The sequence below is a fragment of the Portunus trituberculatus genome, chromosome 14, assembly GCF_017591435.1.
Source record: "Portunus trituberculatus isolate SZX2019 chromosome 14, ASM1759143v1, whole genome shotgun sequence".
Lineage (NCBI taxonomy): Eukaryota > Metazoa > Arthropoda > Malacostraca > Decapoda > Portunidae > Portunus > Portunus trituberculatus.
Genome location: NC_059268.1, coordinates 19,713,205 through 19,734,183, shown reverse-complemented (window position 1 = coordinate 19,734,183; position 20,979 = coordinate 19,713,205). Strand labels below are relative to the sequence as shown.

General features: G+C 43.2%; 1 protein-coding gene across 4 annotated transcripts in view; it reads right to left on the bottom strand.

Moving 5' to 3' along the window:
• The window catches only part of LOC123503753 (BAI1-associated protein 3-like), a 119,859-nt gene that overhangs the window by 33,987 nt on the left and 64,893 nt on the right, over window positions 1-20,979 (bottom strand). For all 4 annotated transcript variants that reach the window (XM_045253750.1, XM_045253752.1, XM_045253753.1 and 1 more), the window contains 2 exons: window positions 8,805-8,973; window positions 40-195 (listed from right to left, as the gene is read on the bottom strand). In XM_045253750.1, the coding sequence (XP_045109685.1) occupies window positions 40-195; window positions 8,805-8,973 (325 nt within the window). The remainder of the gene's footprint in view (window positions 1-39; window positions 196-8,804; window positions 8,974-20,979) is intronic.

The window sequence follows — 20,979 nt, the reverse complement described above, 5'->3', positions numbered from 1 at the left end:
AAAAAGTTTGAATTATACAGACAGTGCAACGACACTGACCTTCTCCTCCTGGGCCACGGCTTGCAGTCTGAGGTGGTCATGGGGCTCTGTGTGGAAGGCAGCTTGGGCATACTTGGTGAGGTCCTCGCCGACGTGTTGCTGCACCCCTACCTTGTGGAACACTGTGTATAAAACCTCCACGTACAGTGACTCACTCTGAAGGAAAGGAAGAAGGAATATATATATATATATATATATATATATATATATATATATATATATATATATATATATATATATATATACACTCGTATATATAAATTGCATTACCGGAAACACTATGAGAAAGATAAGAGTTCATAGACTGATTGTTAGGAGAGTGGGTTGAAATTATGCCAGAAAGGGCCGCCGTGGTACAGTGGAACCATGCGTGCTTTGGGGTCCGAGGGGTCTCCAAGCGCACGGGTTCGAATCCTGTCCACGGTCCGAGTGTAGGCTGGGCTTCCTCACTCAGGGCAAGGGTTTCCTAGCAGGTGGGCTTTGAGATAGTAGGTACCCTAAAAAGTATCCCCTTTAGCCCAGAAATTCCCGTGAAAAGCCCACATGGTATAAATAAAAAAGAAAAAAAAAGAAAAGAAAACGTGGGAAGCGCATCGGGAAATCCACAGCAAAGAAAATCTATCAAAAATCTCAAAATAAGGCGATAAATGAGAAACAGGACTTGCCAGAGGTCAGAACAAGCCACTTCCAGAGAGAAATAAGTACAAAAGACAACAGTCATCACCAAAACGCGCAGGAGACACTAAGAATCGAAAAAGAAAAATACGGGATTACAAAAAGAAAATCTCTGACGTGAGAGAATAGAGTGAATCGAGTGGCAACCATAACACAGAGAGAGAGAGAGAGAGAGAGAGAGAGTGTGTGTGTCATTTGCAGACCTCGAAAACTTCTCTTTATCCCAAGTCTCTCTCTCTCTCTCTCTCTCTCTCTCTCTCTCTCTCTCTCTCTCTCTCTCCATTAGTTCACCAGGAGTGTCAAGACAGGAAAAACGGACGCAAAAAAGTGCAATCCCATCTCTCTCTCTCTCTCTCTCTCTCTCTCTCTCTCTCTCTCTCTCTCTCAAGATATGATCGCCCAAACTTACTCACAAAAACGTATCCATATATATATCTTTTTGGATCTAGTTCCTGTGTATATATTCAGACAGTGAAGTGGTGAAGTGGCTTTGATGATCTACCTTGCCATTGACACACCTGGCAGTCAGTGAACTTTGTGACGTTACTGATGTACCACTCCACGTCTAATCAGCAACCCGGTAATACGCAGCGAGGAGAGCTCTGGCAGCCCGGGTAGCTAATAAAGTGTGGCCCCTATACACCGAGAGAAAGTGGGTGAGCTACTGCAGATAATACACCACCTGAGGTATTTATGAGAGGGTATCGTATCACCTTTTAACGTTATCGCTTGTTGATGCTATTGCTGGTTGTTGTTGTTGTTGTTGTTGCTGTTGTTGTTGTTACTTTTCTTCTAATCATTGTTCTTTATAGTGTCACATTATCAGTCTTAAAATTCTTCTGGACTGTAATACAAACATCTAAATACAAAGACAGGGAAAGACTTACAGGCGAGACAGTGCGCTACTTGTGGATTAATGACCTGCCGTACTCCACTCACCAATTACACCACACGCATGCACGAACATAATAGTAGCTCAACACTCCACCTATTTATTCTCTGCCGTCATACAATCGAGGCACATTATTGTACCTTTCGCCTTAACAATTACTCCACTCTCTCTCGTTACTGTCTCATGATTAACTAATTTGCATGTTCTAATCTAAATTTTCGCACGGCACCTCATCTGTGCAATACTGCTCACTCCCTTCTCTCGACATTCCTTACTACTGCATATCTCATAACAGTAATACATTCCTTGCTTATATATTCTTTATTCTATACGCTAGTACATATTTCATTCATGCCAGCAAGAATAGAGTTTAGTGAAAAGCTTTCCAATTTTTTTTTTCCCTAATATTCTGTGCTCACACACATCCTGGCAGTATTTCCCAAACAAAATCAGGCTTGGATGTTCTGAAAAACACATCCGGGGACGCCATTATAAAACTAGACTTTCATCCCGTCCAATTCAAAACGAGGCGCATTGCCCACGCAGGCTTTGTCATGTTCCAGAAATTTTCGCCCGATGTTCCAATGTTCCACAACCACAACGAAGACACTAATATTCCTTCGTAACTGAGGGAGGAAGTCTACGAACATGGTAAATTAGCTGCCCACTATTCAATCTCGCTGTTGTCTTTTACAGTCGTGTTGTGGCGGAGCTGTGATGGTGACGTGACCTTAAGAGCGGTAGTGACGGTGCTGGTACTGGTGGGTGCCACTACTCCTGCTCTTCTTCCTGCAGATAATTTACTGTAGCAGCTATAGAGGCCGTGATGGTGGCGGTGGCGGTGGTGGTGGTGGTGATGGTGGTGGTGGAGCCAATGTGGGTGGAAGGATTTGGTGGAGGGAAGCGGGTTATTGTGTTGCTCGCTATTATGTTTGTCTTTATTACTGCTTTTGGTTGCGATAATCGTGCACATATTTACCGGTGGTGATCGTGCGTGGAGGTGTCGTGTTGGCCGTGATGACAAGAGTACTGGCATCACATGACTGCCAGCGAAAAAAGATCAGGAAATAAATTATTCACAGGACGGGCGTGGTAATATCAAGGGAAGAAAGGGATCGTAAATACACCAAAGCAAGCTGTTGCTTCCCCTCCCTGTCCTGTCTTCTGGTATGAGAAGCAACAGGCACGGGAGGCACTTGTTGCTTGCCCCTCCACCCCTTCCTCTTCTCACTACTACTACCACCACCACCACCACCACCATGCCGAGCAGCGCTGCCAGTGAAGGTTTCACAAGGTTCCTAGTGGTCTGCATTCATTGCTACGCCTCGCCTCAAAACCACATGCCCAGCGCTAGGTTGAGTTAGAGGCACTAGCTTGGTGGGGCATGTCGATTTTGGCGTGCTCTATGAGGTTCTGGGTTAAGCATTTCAGGAATGGGTTCTTTTCTCTTTCCCGGATCCAGAGAGGACACATGGCGGACGGCGCGCGGGACTTCACACACAGATCAATAAATACTGTGTCCGATTTCCTGCAAGGAAGATTGGCTTCCTCTTCTCCACGCGCCGCACCCGTGGTGGCATTTTTGTTACTTCAGGGTTGTAGGACCTTTTCCAGTCAGCAGAAGAGAGAAAGGAAAGGTTCAACGAATGGAGGGAGGGAAGGAAGTGGATATAGATGGAAGAAAAGAAGGAAGGAAATGTCATGTAGAACAGTGTGTGTGTGTGTGTGTGTGTGTGTGTGTGTGTGTGTGTGTGTGTGTGTGTGTGTGTGTGTGTGTGTGTGTGTGTGTGTGTGTGTGTGTGTGTGCAATTGACATGTGTATTAATATTTATGTCGACACGGGCAAGCTAGTGTGACTAATTTAGAGTGGCACCTGTAATTTGGAGCACGCATGCTGTTTCATATATCCGTTTTGTATATGTATGCATGTGTGTACTGTTTAAACATGTAAACATGTATATGTAGTATGTGATAGTGTATGGTGGCACTCCCTGCCCTTTGAAACATTTCAGTCCAAAACACACACGGAATGTGGGGCAAGGCGGGTGCTAGGCCTAAGCTACGTAATCAGGCCCGATTACTGCATACAGCATGTAATTAACCCTAGTGACCACGGACGTGAACATATTGGAGAGCAGTTGTACGCACGAGCACGCTGGCCTGTACCCTGGGCTGCCGTACACCGTGCAAGTGTAGCCAAGGAAAAGGACAAGAGGCAGGTGGAATTTGTCCGATTGTCAGGTCTCTATTCACCACCTGGCCTGCGGCTCTGGCTTCCACGGGACATCGCTTACTGTCTGAGCGTGTTGGTAGGCAGGTAGGGAGGAAGGAATGACGTGCTGGGAAGTTGGCCAAGTGTGAGGTCAGAAGATAACCAAATAGATAAAGACATGGGGGTATATAGATATTACATAGACAGTTCTGACTTTGAAATTCTGAGGCATATCTATAAAACAGGAAAAAAGTTGACTGTGGAGTGAAGAATGTTGCAGTAGTGATGAAGGTGCAGTCTGGTCTGGAATGATGGCTGAGAAACTAATTGCTGTTGGCTAGCGTTGCTGGTAATGATGGTGTTAATGATGAGGGTGGTGGTGGTGGTGTGCTGTACTGGTGGTGGCATAGGTAATGACAGTGGTAGTAACGGTGAGTGTTAATGATGGCAATGGTGCTAATGATGACCGCGATGGAGGTGGAGGGACGGTTTTAGAGATGGTATTCCTGGTTTCAGACATGGCAAGAGACACAAACACACACACATACACTGACACACATATACGAGTAGAGAGGGTGAGTGGGCGGAGCAGTAATGGCAGTTGGGAGACGTGTTAAGAGCAGGACAGGGAGTAGGGACGTAGGAGGAAGGGAGAAGGAGGGGAGGAGTCACATACACTATTCACAAAGCCACGACGTTCCTAGAGGGAAGCCCCAAGTTTCTCCTGACGACGCTCTTTCTCCTTCAGGATATTTAGTGACGTGTGAAATGCAAGAGTTTACTTTCTGTTTAGTTTAGTGATATGCATTTGGTGTGTGTGTGTGTGTGTGTGTGTGTGTGTGTGTGTGTGTGTGTGTGTGTGTGTGTGTGTGTGTGTGTGTGTGTGTGTGTGTGTGTGTGTGTGTGTGTGTGTGTGTGTGTGTCAGAGGTAAGCTGCGATATGGAGTTCCAGGTAATGTTGAATACGTATTATTATGGAAGCATGTGAGTGATGGTTTGTGTTCAAGGATAAATTATTCAAAGGCAGTACCGACATACCTTCTCACTGTTTTCATCCTCTCTCTCTCTCTCTCTCTCTCTCTCTCTCTCTCTCTCTCTCTCTCTCTCTCTCTGTCTGTGTGTGTGTGTGTGTGTGTGTGTGTGTGTGTGTGTGTGTGTGTGTGTGTGTGTGTGTGTGTGTGTGTGTGTGTGTGTGTGTAAGCTAACCAAAATGAGAAATAATGTTCATAGCAATATACTAACAGAGAGAGAGAGAGAGAGAGAGAGAGAGAGAGAGAGAGAGAGAGAGAGAGAGAGAGAGAGAGAGAGAGAGAGAGAGAGAGAGAGAGAGAGAGAGAGAAATAGGAACGCGGTAATGTATCCTTTCCTTTATTATTTGAGAGTTCCAAGAAATCAGACGTGTAATGCCTCAGGAAACAAAAAAAGAACAGAAACTTAAGTGAGGCAGCTACTCTTCAATGGGCAGGAAAAAGTCTAAATAGGTGCGCCATACAGAGGAGAAACGAGGGCGAGGGAGAAAGAGAGAGTGTTTGGTGTTAGCCAGTATTATGAGCAGCGCAGCCCCGGGACCGACATCAAAGGCACAAATGACGCGTCTTAGGATTGTGACGAGCCACTTTGTTCCGCTCCTTCCTAACTAACTCCTCAGCTGGCGCCACCTGAACCCCTCGTCAAGACTGCCTTCTATTTTTTTCTTCTTTTTTAGGTCACGATACAAAAAAAAAAAAATACATGGACATGAAGAACGTAAAGAATTAATCCCTTCAGTCCTGTGACACATTTTTACCTTGAGAGTTGTGTACGATGAGACCATTTTATTGACATTAGGAAGGGTCTATGAATGTCAGAAGATTAACGGCCAGAGTCTTAACTATTTCAATCACCACATAAGTTTCTGAAGCTGTATAAAATCACCAAATAGCAAGCAAAATGAATAAGGAAACGCGTCATGGTACTGAAGGGGTTAAATAGCCATGAAACTACTCATGAAGTATCAAAGCAAGCGAGTGTCAGGAGCAGAGGTAATTCATTTATCATGGAGCAGCTCACAATGAAGATAAAACAGGGAAGCAAGAGAATCTCAAGTATGCCCTAATGAATTCCAGCGCAGTTCACCCTTTATTGAAGTTTTCTTTTCCTACACAGTGTATATTAGTTTCAGTTTTGCGTTATCTTTTTCAGGAATAAAATGTAAGACTTGTGTACCTACTGTGTAAAACTTATGTACATTTACTGTTAGCCCCTCTAGTACCATGAAGCGTTTCCATATTTATTCTGCTTACAATATGGTGATTTTATACAGCTTCAGAAACTTATGTTGGGGATTAATAGTGAAGACTGTGGCCATTAATCTTCTCACCTCCATAGACCGTTCCTAATAAATGGTCTAATTGTACACAAAATCTCAAGGTAGAAATGTGCCCCCTTGCTGAAGGGATTAAAACGCAAAATTATTTATCTGTTTGCATTTGAAAGAGGCTCGTGACGCACTGCATGTAGCGCTACCTTGAACACGGTGTTAGTGTTTTAGTGGCGTGTGAGAAAAGTGCTATTGTATGCCTTGCATGTCCACGGTAAAGATTAACTTTCTAAGCAGTGTAGTGTTTTGGTGTGTTGCTAAGAAATGTAGTGGGATACACATTCGCCTCTATAGTGGCTACACACACACACACACACACACACACACACACACACACACACACACACACACACACACACACACACACACACTCAGGCTGGCGGGGCTGTGGGGACGAGTGTGGAGGACGATATGAAACCCACCACTTCACAAAACGTAGGCACACAATATATTTTTCACGAGGCGACCAGTGATCCCTCCCAAGAATACAGTAGCCGCTCTCCCACACTCCTTAACAATACGGCCTCTCTTCCTCGGCCATTCTAGTAGAGGGAGGTAATATCACTGACTGTTAACCGCTACCGACTGAACGTTTCCAACCAAGCCTTGATGTTTTCCTTTTACTGCTCTTTCTATATTCACTTAAACTTAAAAGGCTTTTTCCTCCATAATCCACACATCACTGGAATTCCATACAGCGCTTTCCAAGTTATATTTCATTTGTACTTTTGTATTCTGTGCATTCTCACTGATATAATGTATATTTGTGTGTACACCTTCACCTAAAGATATCCTCTTAAGTTTCAGTGTGCTTTGACGGTTCTAGAGACAGATTGATATTATTTCTACGTTACCAAAAGGGAAAACACTCATCGCTGTGGCCTTTGAAAGCAGTCGTAGTAAGAGAGCACGGTGTTTCTGAATGCGAATCCTGAATATGGGTCTGAGGCTGATGTTGACATGCAGCTGACACCGCTGTCAACATACTGCGAGAAAAACACGTCGTTAACTTTGTATTTCATCCTTCAAAGACAAAAAAGAACAGAAGAGAGAGAGAGAGAGAGAGTGTGTGTGTGTGTGTGTGTGTGTGTGTGTGTGTGTGTGTGTGTGTGTGTGTGTGTGTGTGTGTGTGTGTGTGTGTGTGTGTGTGTGTGTGCGTGTGTGTGTGTGTGCGCGCTAGTCTCTGATGTCTGTGCCTTGGCTGAGTCCGTGGAATTCATCTGTCGTCTTTTTTCCAGGGCACGATTATCAAGACACGCATCACAGGACTGAAAACATTAAACGCTCACATATTTTCAGTGGTACAATCTTCTTGCTCCATCACGCGAGGAACGTACTCTTATTGGCTTTACATTCTTTATCCCTTCAAAATCCTTCTTGAGTGCTCTTCTTTCTGATCTTAGTTTATTCCTTTCGCCTTCAGATTAACTGTCACTAATACTCCTTCCTGCTGGGGACTTCTGTACAGTGTTATAGAGTTGCCTGGGCTTGGTAGTGAATGTTGAGTGTGGGTTATAAGTGGAGTCGACGTGATCCCAGGCAGCTGCGCGTCTTCCTTTGGGTTTTTGTGGTTCATAGAGCAACAGAAGATAAGCATGCAGTATTTGTGATCATATAAATAATTAGTAAGTAGTCTCCTTATGATGTAATAGTTTGAACGAGGTCCCAGGCAGCTGTGCGTCTTCCTTTGGGTTTTTGTGGTTCATAGAGCAACAGAAGATAAGCATGCAGTATTTGTGATCATATGAGTAACTAGTAAGTAGTCTCCTTATGTTGTAATTATTTGAAGGGGTACAGTGGAACCATGCGTGCTTTGGGGTCCGAGGGTCTCCAAGCGCACGGGTTCGAATCCTGTCCACAGTCCGAGTGTAGGCTGGGCTTCCTCACTCGGGGCAACAGTTTCCTAGCGGGTGGACTTTGAGATAGGAGGTATCACAAAAAGTATCCCCTTTAGCCCATGAATTCCCATGAAAAGCCCACATGGTATAAGAAAAAAAAGTGCTGGAAACATCAACAAACTAAAAAAACAACTATCAAATCCCTCCCAAAATAGAAACTGTAATTACTTTCTGACTTTGCTCTTACGTCTTTTAAGAAGGGGAAGGCATCATAGGAAGGTATTGTTATTTCCTTTCCGTCTACTGAACCCCTGGTGTGCTCAAATTCATCGTGAAAGAAAGAGTAAAAAAACGACTTGGGTTGCTACAAAACAATATAACGAGGGTACAAAAGAGAGAGAAAGCTCGTTCTGGATCATAAAATCACATGCGTCTTGTTCTCATATCTGTGTTTTGGGTTCTGAACTAAAGGTCGCTCTAACACGGCTTTGCAACTCAGACTCGCCCACACTGGATGAACCGATAGATGGGCGACAGACAGGCCACTTATTGGAGCCAGAGTTAACAGAAGCGTGAGGGTTTGCGTTTTAACACACGTCATCACTTTTGGGAACATAGCGCCTTCTTGTGAAGGCTGTTGTCGGCGTTGCCATAGTGACAAAGTAGCATTGTAGCCACTGGTGTTGCAAACTTCCGGCATCAGTATAATTTGCCAGTCTGTCTCCTTAATGCTGATGAAAGACCTATCGACTTATCTGGAAGGAAAGTCGAGGAATATATCTCGCTCACCTCACTCTTGGAGAGACGAAACTCGTTTTTCTTAAGGGAGGCGAGGATCTCTGGCGCCGTGTCCCTGGATCCCTGTCGGCCCTGTGCCTTCAGTGTTCTCAGGGCCTCACTGTGGCGCCAGCCCAGACTGGTGAACTGCTCCAACCAGGCGCCGTCCACCTCGCTCACCCTGGGAGGAAACAAACTGGTTAGGACGCAATGTCACGTGGTTTCACTGCACAAGGCTCTCTAGAAGTCTTGCATTAATACAGTGCACTTATCTAGTCTCTCTCTCTCTCTCTCTCTCTCTCTCTCTCTCTCTCTCTCTCTCTCTCTCTCTCAGTCGTAAATCCTGAATCTTTATAAAGTCTCTGCTTTTACCACTTCCTATATCCTGCACTGATTTGAAGGTGTATACAGACACCACTCTGTCCATTTTTGGGAATTATTTGAAAGCGGCAAAATAATTACGAAAAAACAAAAATGCACTGAACATCTTTCCGAAAATTCAAAATCGCAGCTCCTTTTAGATTTCTCATCGCAAAAGTGTGTCCATTATCGTCTCATTCAGTGGTTCTCTTTCTTTTCGTTGGGTGCCTTTGTCCGGCCATGCATGGAAAACGCCTCTCTCCAGCGTACAATAGACGGGGATCTGCATATACACCCTTTCTAAAGAGCCCCCCAATCTTTATGACCGACTCTGGTGCCTCGCAGTAATTGCTGTTGCACTACATAGTTACCTAACCTTACCGCTGTGTCATATCCTCCAGGACGTGGACAACCATGGACTTCCACCCTTTCTCTCCCTCGTGGCTCTAATGAACTGTCCACTCGTCATGTTTCCACGTGCCAGCTTGACCAATCTATATAGTATCCAAACGTTATTTTCATGTTTCTCAAAATTTCTTGGCTACTTAGCATTCCTCCTGTAGTCCCGATAGCCAACACCAACAATTATCGTCACAGATGTTCGCTCATTAACCCCTTCAATACCATGACGCGTCTTTATATTAATTCAGGTTACTATTAGGAGATTTTATACAGCTTCACAATTTCATGGTGGATGAAAATAGTGAAGATTCTGAACCATTAACCTTCTGACCTCCATAGAACCTTGCTAATGTAAATACTAATGTAAATACTCAAAACTCATGGTAAAAATAATTCCCAGTACTGAAGGGGTTAATATTGATGCAAAGATTCAGTATCATTTTTTTATTTCTTTCCTTTTTCTGATGAGTTCGGCAACATTCGGCAATATTTCACTCCGTCTTGGTATTTGAATAATTTCATATGATCAAAATTAATTTTCTCCAGCAGGGAGACATTAACTATTTTTCTTGATTGTTCGGAATGCTGATTAGTCACCTCTCTGTAAAACAATTTTTTTTAACGTAATATTTATTCAAGTAATACAGAACGACAATTATTTTTCATTCTTTGTGCTGCGGTAATGTTAGTTCTCTATATATTATTTGTTGCTGATTTAGGATGATATATTAGTGAAATTCAATACCGCACTTCTTCAATTTGGCAAACTTAAACAACCTCGCTTTTCGACCAAACAATTAAAAGAGACTTGTAAATATTCTGCATCGTAAACTGGTCTCCATTTCTTTTCTTCTTCTTTCGTGACGAAGTATTTTCTCTCCCTTTGTCAACTTCTACCAAGGTTTGTGACAAAGTTCAGAAACAATCTTGCTAATGACAACGTGTGTCCGGGAAATGATAGAGTATTAAGGAGCAAGTCTGCCAGCTCTGTAACAGCGTACTTCCTGCCACACGCAACTAGTTTAAGTTACGTTATTAGCATTATTAGCGCCCCACAATGATCTATTTTTATGTAAGAGGGAAAACTGGCCAAGGAGCCGCCGTGGTACAGTGGAACCATGCATGCTTTGGGGTCCGAGGGCTCTCCAAGCGCACGGGTTCGAATCCTGTCCACGGTCCGAGTGTAGGTTGGGCTTTCTCACTCGGGGCAACGGTTTCCTAGCGGGTGGGCTTTGAGATAGGAGGCACCCCAAAAAGTATCCCCTTTAGCCCATAAATTCCCGTGAAAAGCCCACATGGTATAAAAAAAAGGCAAAAAAAAAATAAATAAATAAATAAAAAATATATAAAAATAAATAAAAAGGTCCACTTAATTACCAGTACCCTTGCGAAATAAACGGACAAATGTCTTGAAAACTCCCTCTTGACTCCAGACTTGTGCCTTCACTCAGTAAAATAGCAACAGTAGCAAAAAACAGCAGCAGTAACAGTTATGGCTGCCAACCAACACCATCAACAGCAACAATAACCATACACATTTACTCTCCATAAACTGCTTAACGGGAATACCTTACTGCGATCACCCCCCAAAAAATAATAATAATAAAATAAACAAATAAATAACAAAATAAATATAAATAATGAGACAATAAATGCTTCATGAACGTCCTTTTAAGACCCGATACCAAATATTTATGAATAGGGACGAGACTAAATAAAAAAAAAATAAAAAAAAAAAGATGGGGAGATTGGCACGGTGGGAAGGCAGACGGGAGAGGGAGAGAGGGAGAGGAGGTGGAGTGATAGCATCTTTCAATGTCAAATCAATAATTCGGGTTTTTAGGCTGGTCAGTTCTGCGAGGGCGAGGCGAAGGTCAGGTAATGAAGGCAATGGAAACAGAAAAATGTACAAGCTGTTCCAGAGACAAAGAAGCCAGATGTGTGTGTGTGTGTGTGTGTGTGTGTGTGTGTGTGTGTGTGTGTGTGTGTGTGTGTGTGTGTGTGTGTGTGTGTGTGTGTTTTATTTGTCCCTAGGTGGTCAATGTCTTTATGGAAAAATAGATAATATTTCTAATCTTAAAGAACGCAAACCAAGAAATTGTAAAGCCTCATTTGATTAACCTATTACTTTTACGCCTGCAACACCACTTACTCACCAGTCACGAGCCATAACGCATTGAAAAAAAAAATGTGTTCCCTTTGGCTGTATCAAAATAACAACATACACATGGAGTCAGTTTTCTTTTAGGCAGCGCTCAAAGAATTAAAATTTATCGAGGTTTTCAGAGCACGGAATGATGGCACAAAGGCTGGCTCCAGAGAAATATCGCAGGCAAAAATTTTTCCCTTGATTTTCTCCTAGAGGGGGAAAAAAAAGTATCGGAAAATACAAGGCAAGAAAGAATTCTGTCATGAACAGTTCGTGAAGAACGTGAAGTATTGGATTCTTTCATGAAACAGGGAACTTTATAAGAGGGAGGGAGACAGGCGGGCTGGAACATTACCTAAAACCTAACCAAACCTTATTAAACCTTGCAAGAGAGACGGGACATGTGGCACACAACAAAACCAATACCCTTACTTAACAACTTAACCTAACTTTGTAATAATGACGGAAACTTGTGTGCTGCAATACAATTTACACCCTAACCTAACCTAACCTTGTAGTAGGAGCGGGGGCATGCAGGCTCCGGCATAATTATAACCTACCCTATCTGCACATGATCTATAAATATGTGTTTGCACGCGAATAAACACAAACCACGTCTTTCACAGAATCACTGGGCCCTGCTGGCTGTTCGTGGCGTGCGAGAAATAACGGATTATCTTGTACAACTAATAATAACGTTGGAGCCGCCGTGGTACAATGGAACCATGCGTGCTTTGGGGTCCGAGGGGTCTCCAAGCGCACGGGTTCGAATCCTGTCCACGGTCCGAGTGTAGGTTGGGCTTTCTCACTCGGGACAACGGTTTCCTAACAGGTGGGCTTTGAGATAGGAGGTACCCCAAAACGTATTGCCTTTAGCCCATAAATTCCCGTGAAAAGCCCACATAGTATAAATAAAAAAATAAAATAATGTGTAGTGCAATAAACACAAACCACGTCTTTCACAGAATCACAGGGTCCTGCTGGCTGTTCCTGGCGTGCGAGAAATGACGGATTATCTTGTACAACTAATGCGTAGTGCTGCGTACTGAGTAAATTCATTTCTCGAATTTGCCTAATTAATTAACTGTAAGTCTCTCAAAGGAAAATAGTTGTCTCATTGAAAATCAACTTCACTGCTTCCTCTAATAACAGAGTAAAGCATTCGTGATATGTTGATGGATTAAAAACCGTTTAATTACACACACACACACACACACACACACACATACACACACACACACAGAGAGAGAGAGAGAGAGAGAGAGAGAGAGAGAGAGAGAGAGAGAGAGAGAGAGAACTGCTGCTGAGAGACTAGTGCAGTTCAATTAAAAGAATACCATTAGTCCAAATACCGCAAATACAGTGTCAGATTACCGCCCTATTGCACTAACATCTTTTTATAGACTACTAAAATTTATTGCTGACTCGCAGAATGGTTTCACATAGCTTAAATCGTACCTGAAATTCACCCCCACTCTCTCTCTCTCTCTCTCTCTCTCTCTCTCTCTCTCTCTCTCTCTCTCTCTCTCTCTCTCTCTCTCTCTCTCTCAAATGTAGTGTTCCCTTGTAATTTTTAATGTATTTTCTTTCAATCTGTATTTCATTGTATTAATGCAAATTTAACCTATTTTACATATAATTTTATCTTCTAATGTAATGTTGTATAGTTATATTTCCATTTTATTGCATTTTACTGGCACAGTTTACTTCGCGTTCTTATTCTTTCATATTTCTGTTGATAATAGTCATTCATACTGTACTAAAACTCGCTCTTGTGAATTATTTATAAAACTTCAAAGAACAACATTGTAGAAAGGAAAATAAATTCAATTCAGTTCAGCACTCTCTCTCTCTCTCTCTCTCTCTCTCTCTCTCTCTCTCTCTCTCTCACGATGACACAGGGGGAGCAGGACCGTGCGTCATATATAACAGGTTTTTTGGGGACAAACTTCCTCGTTCGAGATTACTAAACAAGACTGATGCTCATGGAATAGCCGGTAATGTGGATAACTGATTGTAGCGCTGATTAAATTTATGGGAAACAAAGGCTACTGTTAAATGGGAATATATTAGCTCCTCTTCTTCCTCTTTAGATTACGTTGTTCATGCAGGGATACTAATCTTCATTCCTGCGGCACCTCAACTATCAAACATCGACGTATTTCATCAATTTTTGGCTTTCCACAAGTTAAACCTTTCAGTTCCGGAACGCATTTTTACTTTCAATTTTGGGTGTGATTAGATGGTTTTATTGACATCAGGAAGGGTCTATGGAAGTAAGAAGATTAATGGCCACAGTCTTCACCATTTTAATCCCCACTTAAGTTTCTGAAGCTGTGTACAGTCACCAAATAATAAGCAGAATTAATATTTTTAGACTATTTAAAATGGTTTTGTTGACATTAGGAAGAGCATATGAAAGTAAAAAGATTAATGGCCATAGTCTTCACCATTTTAATCCCCACTTAAGTTTCTGAGGCTGTATACAGTCAGTCACCAAATGGTAAGCAGAATAGAGATGGAAGCACGTCATGGTACTATAAAGCTTAAAACTCCCTTAAAAGAACAACATCGAAGCACTTCAGGCGGTGTGTTTTGGATATATTCTGTCCGGGTTTTTTCTTTCTTTCTCTCTTTTCTTTTTTTTTTCTTTTCTTTCTTTCGGAGCGGTGGTCAGTATGTTTTCAAAGATTTTTTGCTCAGTATCTGTTTCAGAGGAAGGAGGGAATACAAATTTGACCATACTGACCAGACTTCCTCCAGGCCAAGTCCCAGGAACACACGGTGCCAGTAACCAACAACAACTTCCGCCACTGACTCCTGCCTGGCATACATAGCAAATAGTTCCACAGTGAGGTTTCTCGTGTCACCTTCCGCTGATTGTTAAATATTTCTACATTATTCTGGAACTCTGGAACTCCCTGCCTGTCTCTGTATTTCCATCTTCCTATGACTTAACTTCTTTTAAGAGAGAGGTGTCGAGCCATTTATCCCTGAATTCTGACTGATTATTTTGTGCAGACAGCAGTTCAAGTGGGCTTTTTTTTTTTTTTTTAATATGCATTTTTTTTTGCCCTTGGTAGTTCTCCCTTACATAAAAAAAATATCTACGGAGACTTGACAAATGTTATAGATTCGAAAACAGGAAAAAAAATTGTTATAATAATGATGATGATGTAATTAGTGTGCGTGTTAGACAACTGACATATGGTTCTTGTTCCAGAGGCTGATAAAGATGTCAGTGTAGTGAAAGGTAACATTATATTCACTAATTACTATGCTGGCAGGGAAGAGGAATTTGTTTGCAGCGGACACTCACGTAATTATCACTTCATCTTACGTCCCTTTCGTTATTTCATTTACCGATGTGTTCTGTCTTCCTTATTCCTTGCACGCCTCCATGACGGTACAAGTGCGGCGCCGTGGTACAGTGGAACCATGCGTGCTTTGAGGTCCGAGGGGTCTCCAAGCGCACAGGTTGTAATCCTGTCCACGGTCCGAGTGTAGGTTGGGCTTCCTCACTCGGGGCAAAGGTTTCCAAGCGGGTGGGCTTTGAGATAGGAGGTACCCAAAAAGTATCCCCTTTATCCCATAAATTCCCGTGTAAACCCCACATGGTGTAAAAAAAAAGTTGGTTACAGTCACTTGGCACTGAGGCGGAGGATACTCAAGTGACTGGCATAAATTTCTGAGTCAAGTTAGGTATCAATTAGGTAAGTTAGGTATGTAATCGTTAGGTATTAATTAGGTACTCCTGCATGATGGAACCTTTAAACAAATACCATTACTCTTACTACATAAACGCTGGCCAATCGCTTCTCCCCCAAACACTGCCAATCATCACAACACAATGCCTCACGCTTCTCGGAACTTTAATGTGTTGCAAGAAGTGTTGACACATAATCAACGCAATACAACTAATTATATTGACACAAGAAAGAACACAATATCGCGATGAATAATAGAAATTCAGCTCTGCATCAGTGAAGCGGCCAAAGGTGCACCCAACACTCTCTCAACTCACTCCAACTAAAAACAAACCACGAAATATGAGAGAGAGAGAGAGAGAGAGAGAGAGAGAGAGAGAGAGAGAGAGAGAGAGAGAGAGAGAGAGAGAGAGAGAGAAGAGAAAGAAAGAAAGAAAGAAAGAAAGAAAGAAAGAAAGAAAGAAAGAAAGAGAGAGATATCGGAATTCACGTTTATGCTCTCTCTCTCTCTCTCTCTCTCTCTCTCTCTCTCTGTGTGTGTGTGTGTGTGTGTGTGTGTGTGTGTGTGTGTGTGTGTGTGTGTGTGTGTGTGTGTGTGTGTGTGTGTGTGTGTGTGTGTGTGTGTGTGTGTGTGTGTGTGTGTGTGTGTGTGTGTCCTTACTGCACATAATACCAGTTGACATTTTTTGAGTGAAGCACAAGACGGATTCTGTACAACTCAGCATGTCTGTTTCCCCACATGTGCTGAATAAGCGATTTACGAGTGATCTGACTGAGGAGATACCAATTTGAGGTCTTACACGCTCTGCCACCGCCAGGAAATCTGCTTCATGTAGTAACTGTTCCCTCCAGAAATATGTCGGACCCTTCTCGTCCTTCTCCAGGCTGATGCATCTGATCAAAGAGGATGGCAGTGGAACCTTGCAGTAAATTAACTAGTCGTCTGATTTTCACCTCCTTATACTTCTCCGGTGATTGATTATGTTCTGTAGCAGTTAATCCCTTTAGTACCAGGACGCGTTTTTATATTCATTCTGGTTACTATTTGGCGATTTTTTACAGTCTCAGAAACTTTCGTATGATTAGAATAGTGAACACTCTGGCCTACGAATCTTCTGACCTTCATAGACCTTCCTAATGCAAATAAAATCGTCTAATCACACCCAAAACTCAAGGTAGAAATGCGTCTCAGTACTGAAGGAATTAAGGCAACACTAACGCTCGTATGAACTAACAACTACAGAATGACAATAAGCATTAGCTAGTTCACCTTTGATAAACTAACCAAAGACTTAAAGCTACTAGTTAATGCACCTTTCATCACACAAGTACTCTGGAACATAAGTACTCTCGGAAATCAGGCTGTGATCATCAGTAATAGTGAAGGAGAGCCTTGCCTTATTAGATCTCCTCAGTTAACGTCGATCGCCAGTGAGTGACAAGGGATAATCTGCCAGTTCATAATTAAGAAGAGCTCGGATTCTGACAACGCAACCACATCCACAGGCAATGAACAGGCGCTTCGACAAATCACAAGCTTTTTGGACAAACTTTTTATTTTAGTGCACTTCAATACATAATGATATAAAAGAGAGAGAGAGAGAGAGAGAGAGAGAGAGAGAGAGAGAGAGAGAGAGAGAGAGAGAGAGAGAGAGAGAGAGAGAGAGAGAGAGAGAGAGAGTGGGGGAGGGATGAAAGAAAAATGCACGTGCTTTCGATTTCTAGTGACGGAATTCCAGTGAAGCGTTCTGTCATGCATGCAGTCCAACATAAATCACGTCATAAGTACCTCTACACGCCTTTGTGCTGCAAGATGATTACCTCTCTCTCTCTCTCTCTCTCTCTCTCTCTCTCTCTCTCTCTCTCTCTCTCTCTCTCTCTAACTATCTATCTACCTATTTTTCTATCGATCTATTCATTTATCTCTCTCTCTCTCTCTCTCTCTCTCTCTCTCTCTCTCTCTCTCTCTCTCTCTCTCTCTCTCTCTCACCTTGCCTTCCTCCTCGCTGTCTGGTTTCAGGTTCAAGATTGTAGTTTTTTTTTTTCCTGTTTGTCTGTTTGTTTGACCTCTCTCTCTCTCTCTCTCTCTCTCTCTCTCTCTCTCTCTCTCTCTCTCTCTCTCTCTCTCTCTCTCTCTCATCAATAGTCTTGCCTCTGCTGACGCGATACTGCTAAATTATTTGTATTAATGGTTTTCTATTTTTTTTTATCTAACTCTCTCTCTCTCTCTCTCTCTCTCTCTCTCTCTCTCTCTCTCTCTCTCTCTCTCTCTCTCTCTCTCTCTCTCTCTCTCTCTCTCTCTCTCTAATTATGCCACAGTCAACCCTAAAAGGTGTCCTAATAAGTGACATCAGCCTGGCCAAGACGCATTTACACCACACCTCCCAAGAGTGACTTCATTACGACACCTGCGAGCCACGCCAGACCATTGAAGGCCCTCAGTAAGATCATTGTTTTTATTCTTACCCCCGTTTTTCGTTCCCTCCCTTGCTTAACTTGCCTCTTTAACATCATCTGGTGTCAAGGTGGCGCTGATGGTCTCGCTGGGCTCTGGCTCATGGAAGGGTGGAAAGAAAAGGTGGAAGAAAACGAGAAGAAAGGAGGGAAGGTAGAGAATTTATTGGCAACGAACAATGAGTGTTGCCATTTTGCTGTAATGAACATCTTCTGGTAAAGCTTATCCTACTTGTCTGTCACTATTTTTTTCTTTCCTGTAGTTTCTTTCTGGCTGGAAATTAATTAAGTTCCCGTGGCTATGGAGGAGTGGTGTGAGGGTGCGGCAGGGTGGTGGGTGAGGTGCAGCCGCGGATGAGCGCGAGATTGTTGTGGGGGGAAACAAAGATGAAGGTTAACGTGATGTAGGAGATGAGATCGAGGCAGGGAGTGGTGATGAGAGGCGGGATGTGGAAGGAGAGGAAGTGGAGGTCAATGCGGAAGGAATTGCGAGGGAGTAACCTTGACTCTTCATTTTCCATTACGTACCAAGGTTCTCGCTAATTAAGCAGGATAATTTATTGACCGACAAGACGTGTTTTAATGATGCGGTATTGATCTTCAGCGAGAAAACGTCATAATCATTGCCTTTCATTAGCATTAAAGAATTTTGACCCAACTTTGATGAGCAGCTGAGGACTGAGAGCTGTTACCTTCACCCTCTCTTCGCCAGGCCAACAGCGGTAAACACGTGCCATTTTTCCATTCCCACTGCTTGTTGCCATCCGCTTCCCTCCAGAGTTTGGAAATTGATGGTGACTGTGACGGGAATAAGAGAAAAACAGATAAGCACTTCCTCCTTCTAGACGACCAAGAATTTAGCTCGTGGCAGGTGGTGAATCGGTCTTATAAGGCTAGACACTCTGAGATGTTTGTTAATATTTCTTACATAGAATATCGCGCTTTTTATTGATTTATTTTGGGTATTTCTTTTTTATCATGAACATGGGAAGTTAGTTGGCTTTCTCTCTCTCTCTCTCTCTCTCTCTCTCTCTCTCTCTCTCTCTCTCTCTCTCTCTCTCTCTCTCTCTCTCTCTCTCTCTCTATGTGTGTGTGTGTGTGTGTGTGTGTGTGTGTGTGTGTGTGTGTGTGTGTGTGTGTGTGTGTGTGTGTGTGTGTGTGTGTGTGTGTGTGTGTGTGTTTCTCAGCTTTTTCATGTACCCTCATTGTTGCCTGCTAAAGTAACGTACATTATATTTGGTGTTTACATTGTGCTTTGTATTCACTGAAAATGCCGCGCTACACTATCGATTATCGGACCTATTACTCGTAAGTCCTCACCAAGAAACGACACCCCGGCCACATTACTCCGTCCTGCAAACAATTCTTCTCAATACTCCACCACAAATGTATTACTTATTTGGCAGCTGGCACCAGTATAACGACACCTGACAGCCCATATCCACCACCACCACCACCACCAAGGACAGGGACACACCACCGCGAGGCAGCACCAACAGCAAACACCAAACAGCAAACACCACAGGTAAACACATAGCCGAGGTCAGGCGAACTGTTGTATAAGCCTAATATGGAACAGAGTGATTAATTTTGAATGCGTGGAGTACATCAATATTTCATCATGTCTTATACATTGATGTGTTCACGAAGTTAGAATACCCCCTCTCTCTCTCTCTCTCTCTCTCTCTCTCTCTCTCTCTCTCTCTCTCTCTCTCTCTCCTGATCGTTCGTGACTCTGTTGTGACAAAGTAAGGAAGAAATCCCCGTCTATCCGTCTTGGTCGCCTTCTCGCTGCCAATACATCGCCTCTCACTGCCTTTCTCTCCTCCCTCCTTCTCGCTCAGGGCTAACCGGCTCACGTTTCCCGCGGTAGTCTTGGGTTGGCTCACCGTGCCTCACGTTGGAGAGCACCACGCTACAACAGGTAATTGATTTTCTTCCACCGACGCAGAGGGAGAAAAAAAGATAAATAAAAAAAAGGGGAAAAAATCACAACTACGATCCATTACATCACAATAACACACACAATATCATGAACAATTTTGATACCATCTCATTAACAGTCACAAAAGAGGAAAAGAGAGAGAGAGAGAGAGAGAGAGAGAGAGAGAGAGAGAGAGAGAGAGAGAGAGAGAGAAAACAACAACGGCGCCATCCAACCATTAAAACAACACCCCACGATAGCCAGTCCCTCCAACAAACACACAATTAGCCACACCCCTCCACACCACGCCCTCAGAGCTGCCCAATACTCCCAAAACCAGACAAAATCCTCCCTGCCACCCAATAACGCCCCCACAACAGCCCCTGTGTTCCGGGCTGTCTCGCGGGATCACAGAGATAAGCTACCTCATCCCTGAAACGTGATTGGTCCATGAGCGCGCTACTAGGAAGAGGCAACAGGGAAGGCTGAGATGGGGTGGTGAGAGAGAGAGAGAGAGAGAGAGAGAGAGAGAGAGAGAGAGAGAGAGAGAGAGAGAGAGAGAGAGAGAGAGAGAGAGAGAGAGAGAGAGATTGTCAATGTGGTGAGACGTTCGCGTGGAAGAGGAGCACCTTAATAAATGCTCACCTGCAACCGTGGAGCGTTATAAGGTGCTCAGAGAAGAGAAGGAGAGAAGGGAAGAGAAGAGAAGAGAAGAAAAGAAAAGAAAAGAAAAGAAAAGAAAAGAAAAGAGAAGAGAAGAGAAGAGAAGAGAAGAGAAGAGAAGGGAAGGGAAGGGAAGGGAGGGGGGAGAGGAGGGAGGGGATGGGAGAGGAGGAGAGGGAAGAATAACTGAAGCATAAATCTTCCATCATTGACTTTGTGGCAGCGAAGGAGGCACAAGAGGCGGAGGAGGAGAAGCAAGAGAGAGAGAGAGAGAGGTATGTATGCGCACGGCAGACAGCTAATATGTTACCCTTAATACCTATACTTCCACATAAATCACACACACACACACACACACACACACACACACACACACACACACACACACACACACACACACACACACACACATCTGTACAAACAAACGAAGGTAAACACACTATTGCTACTACTACTACTACATTATTTTTCTCCCTTCTCGTACGGAAAGCAAGCACATCAGACAAGGAACAGAAGGGGAAGGCTGTT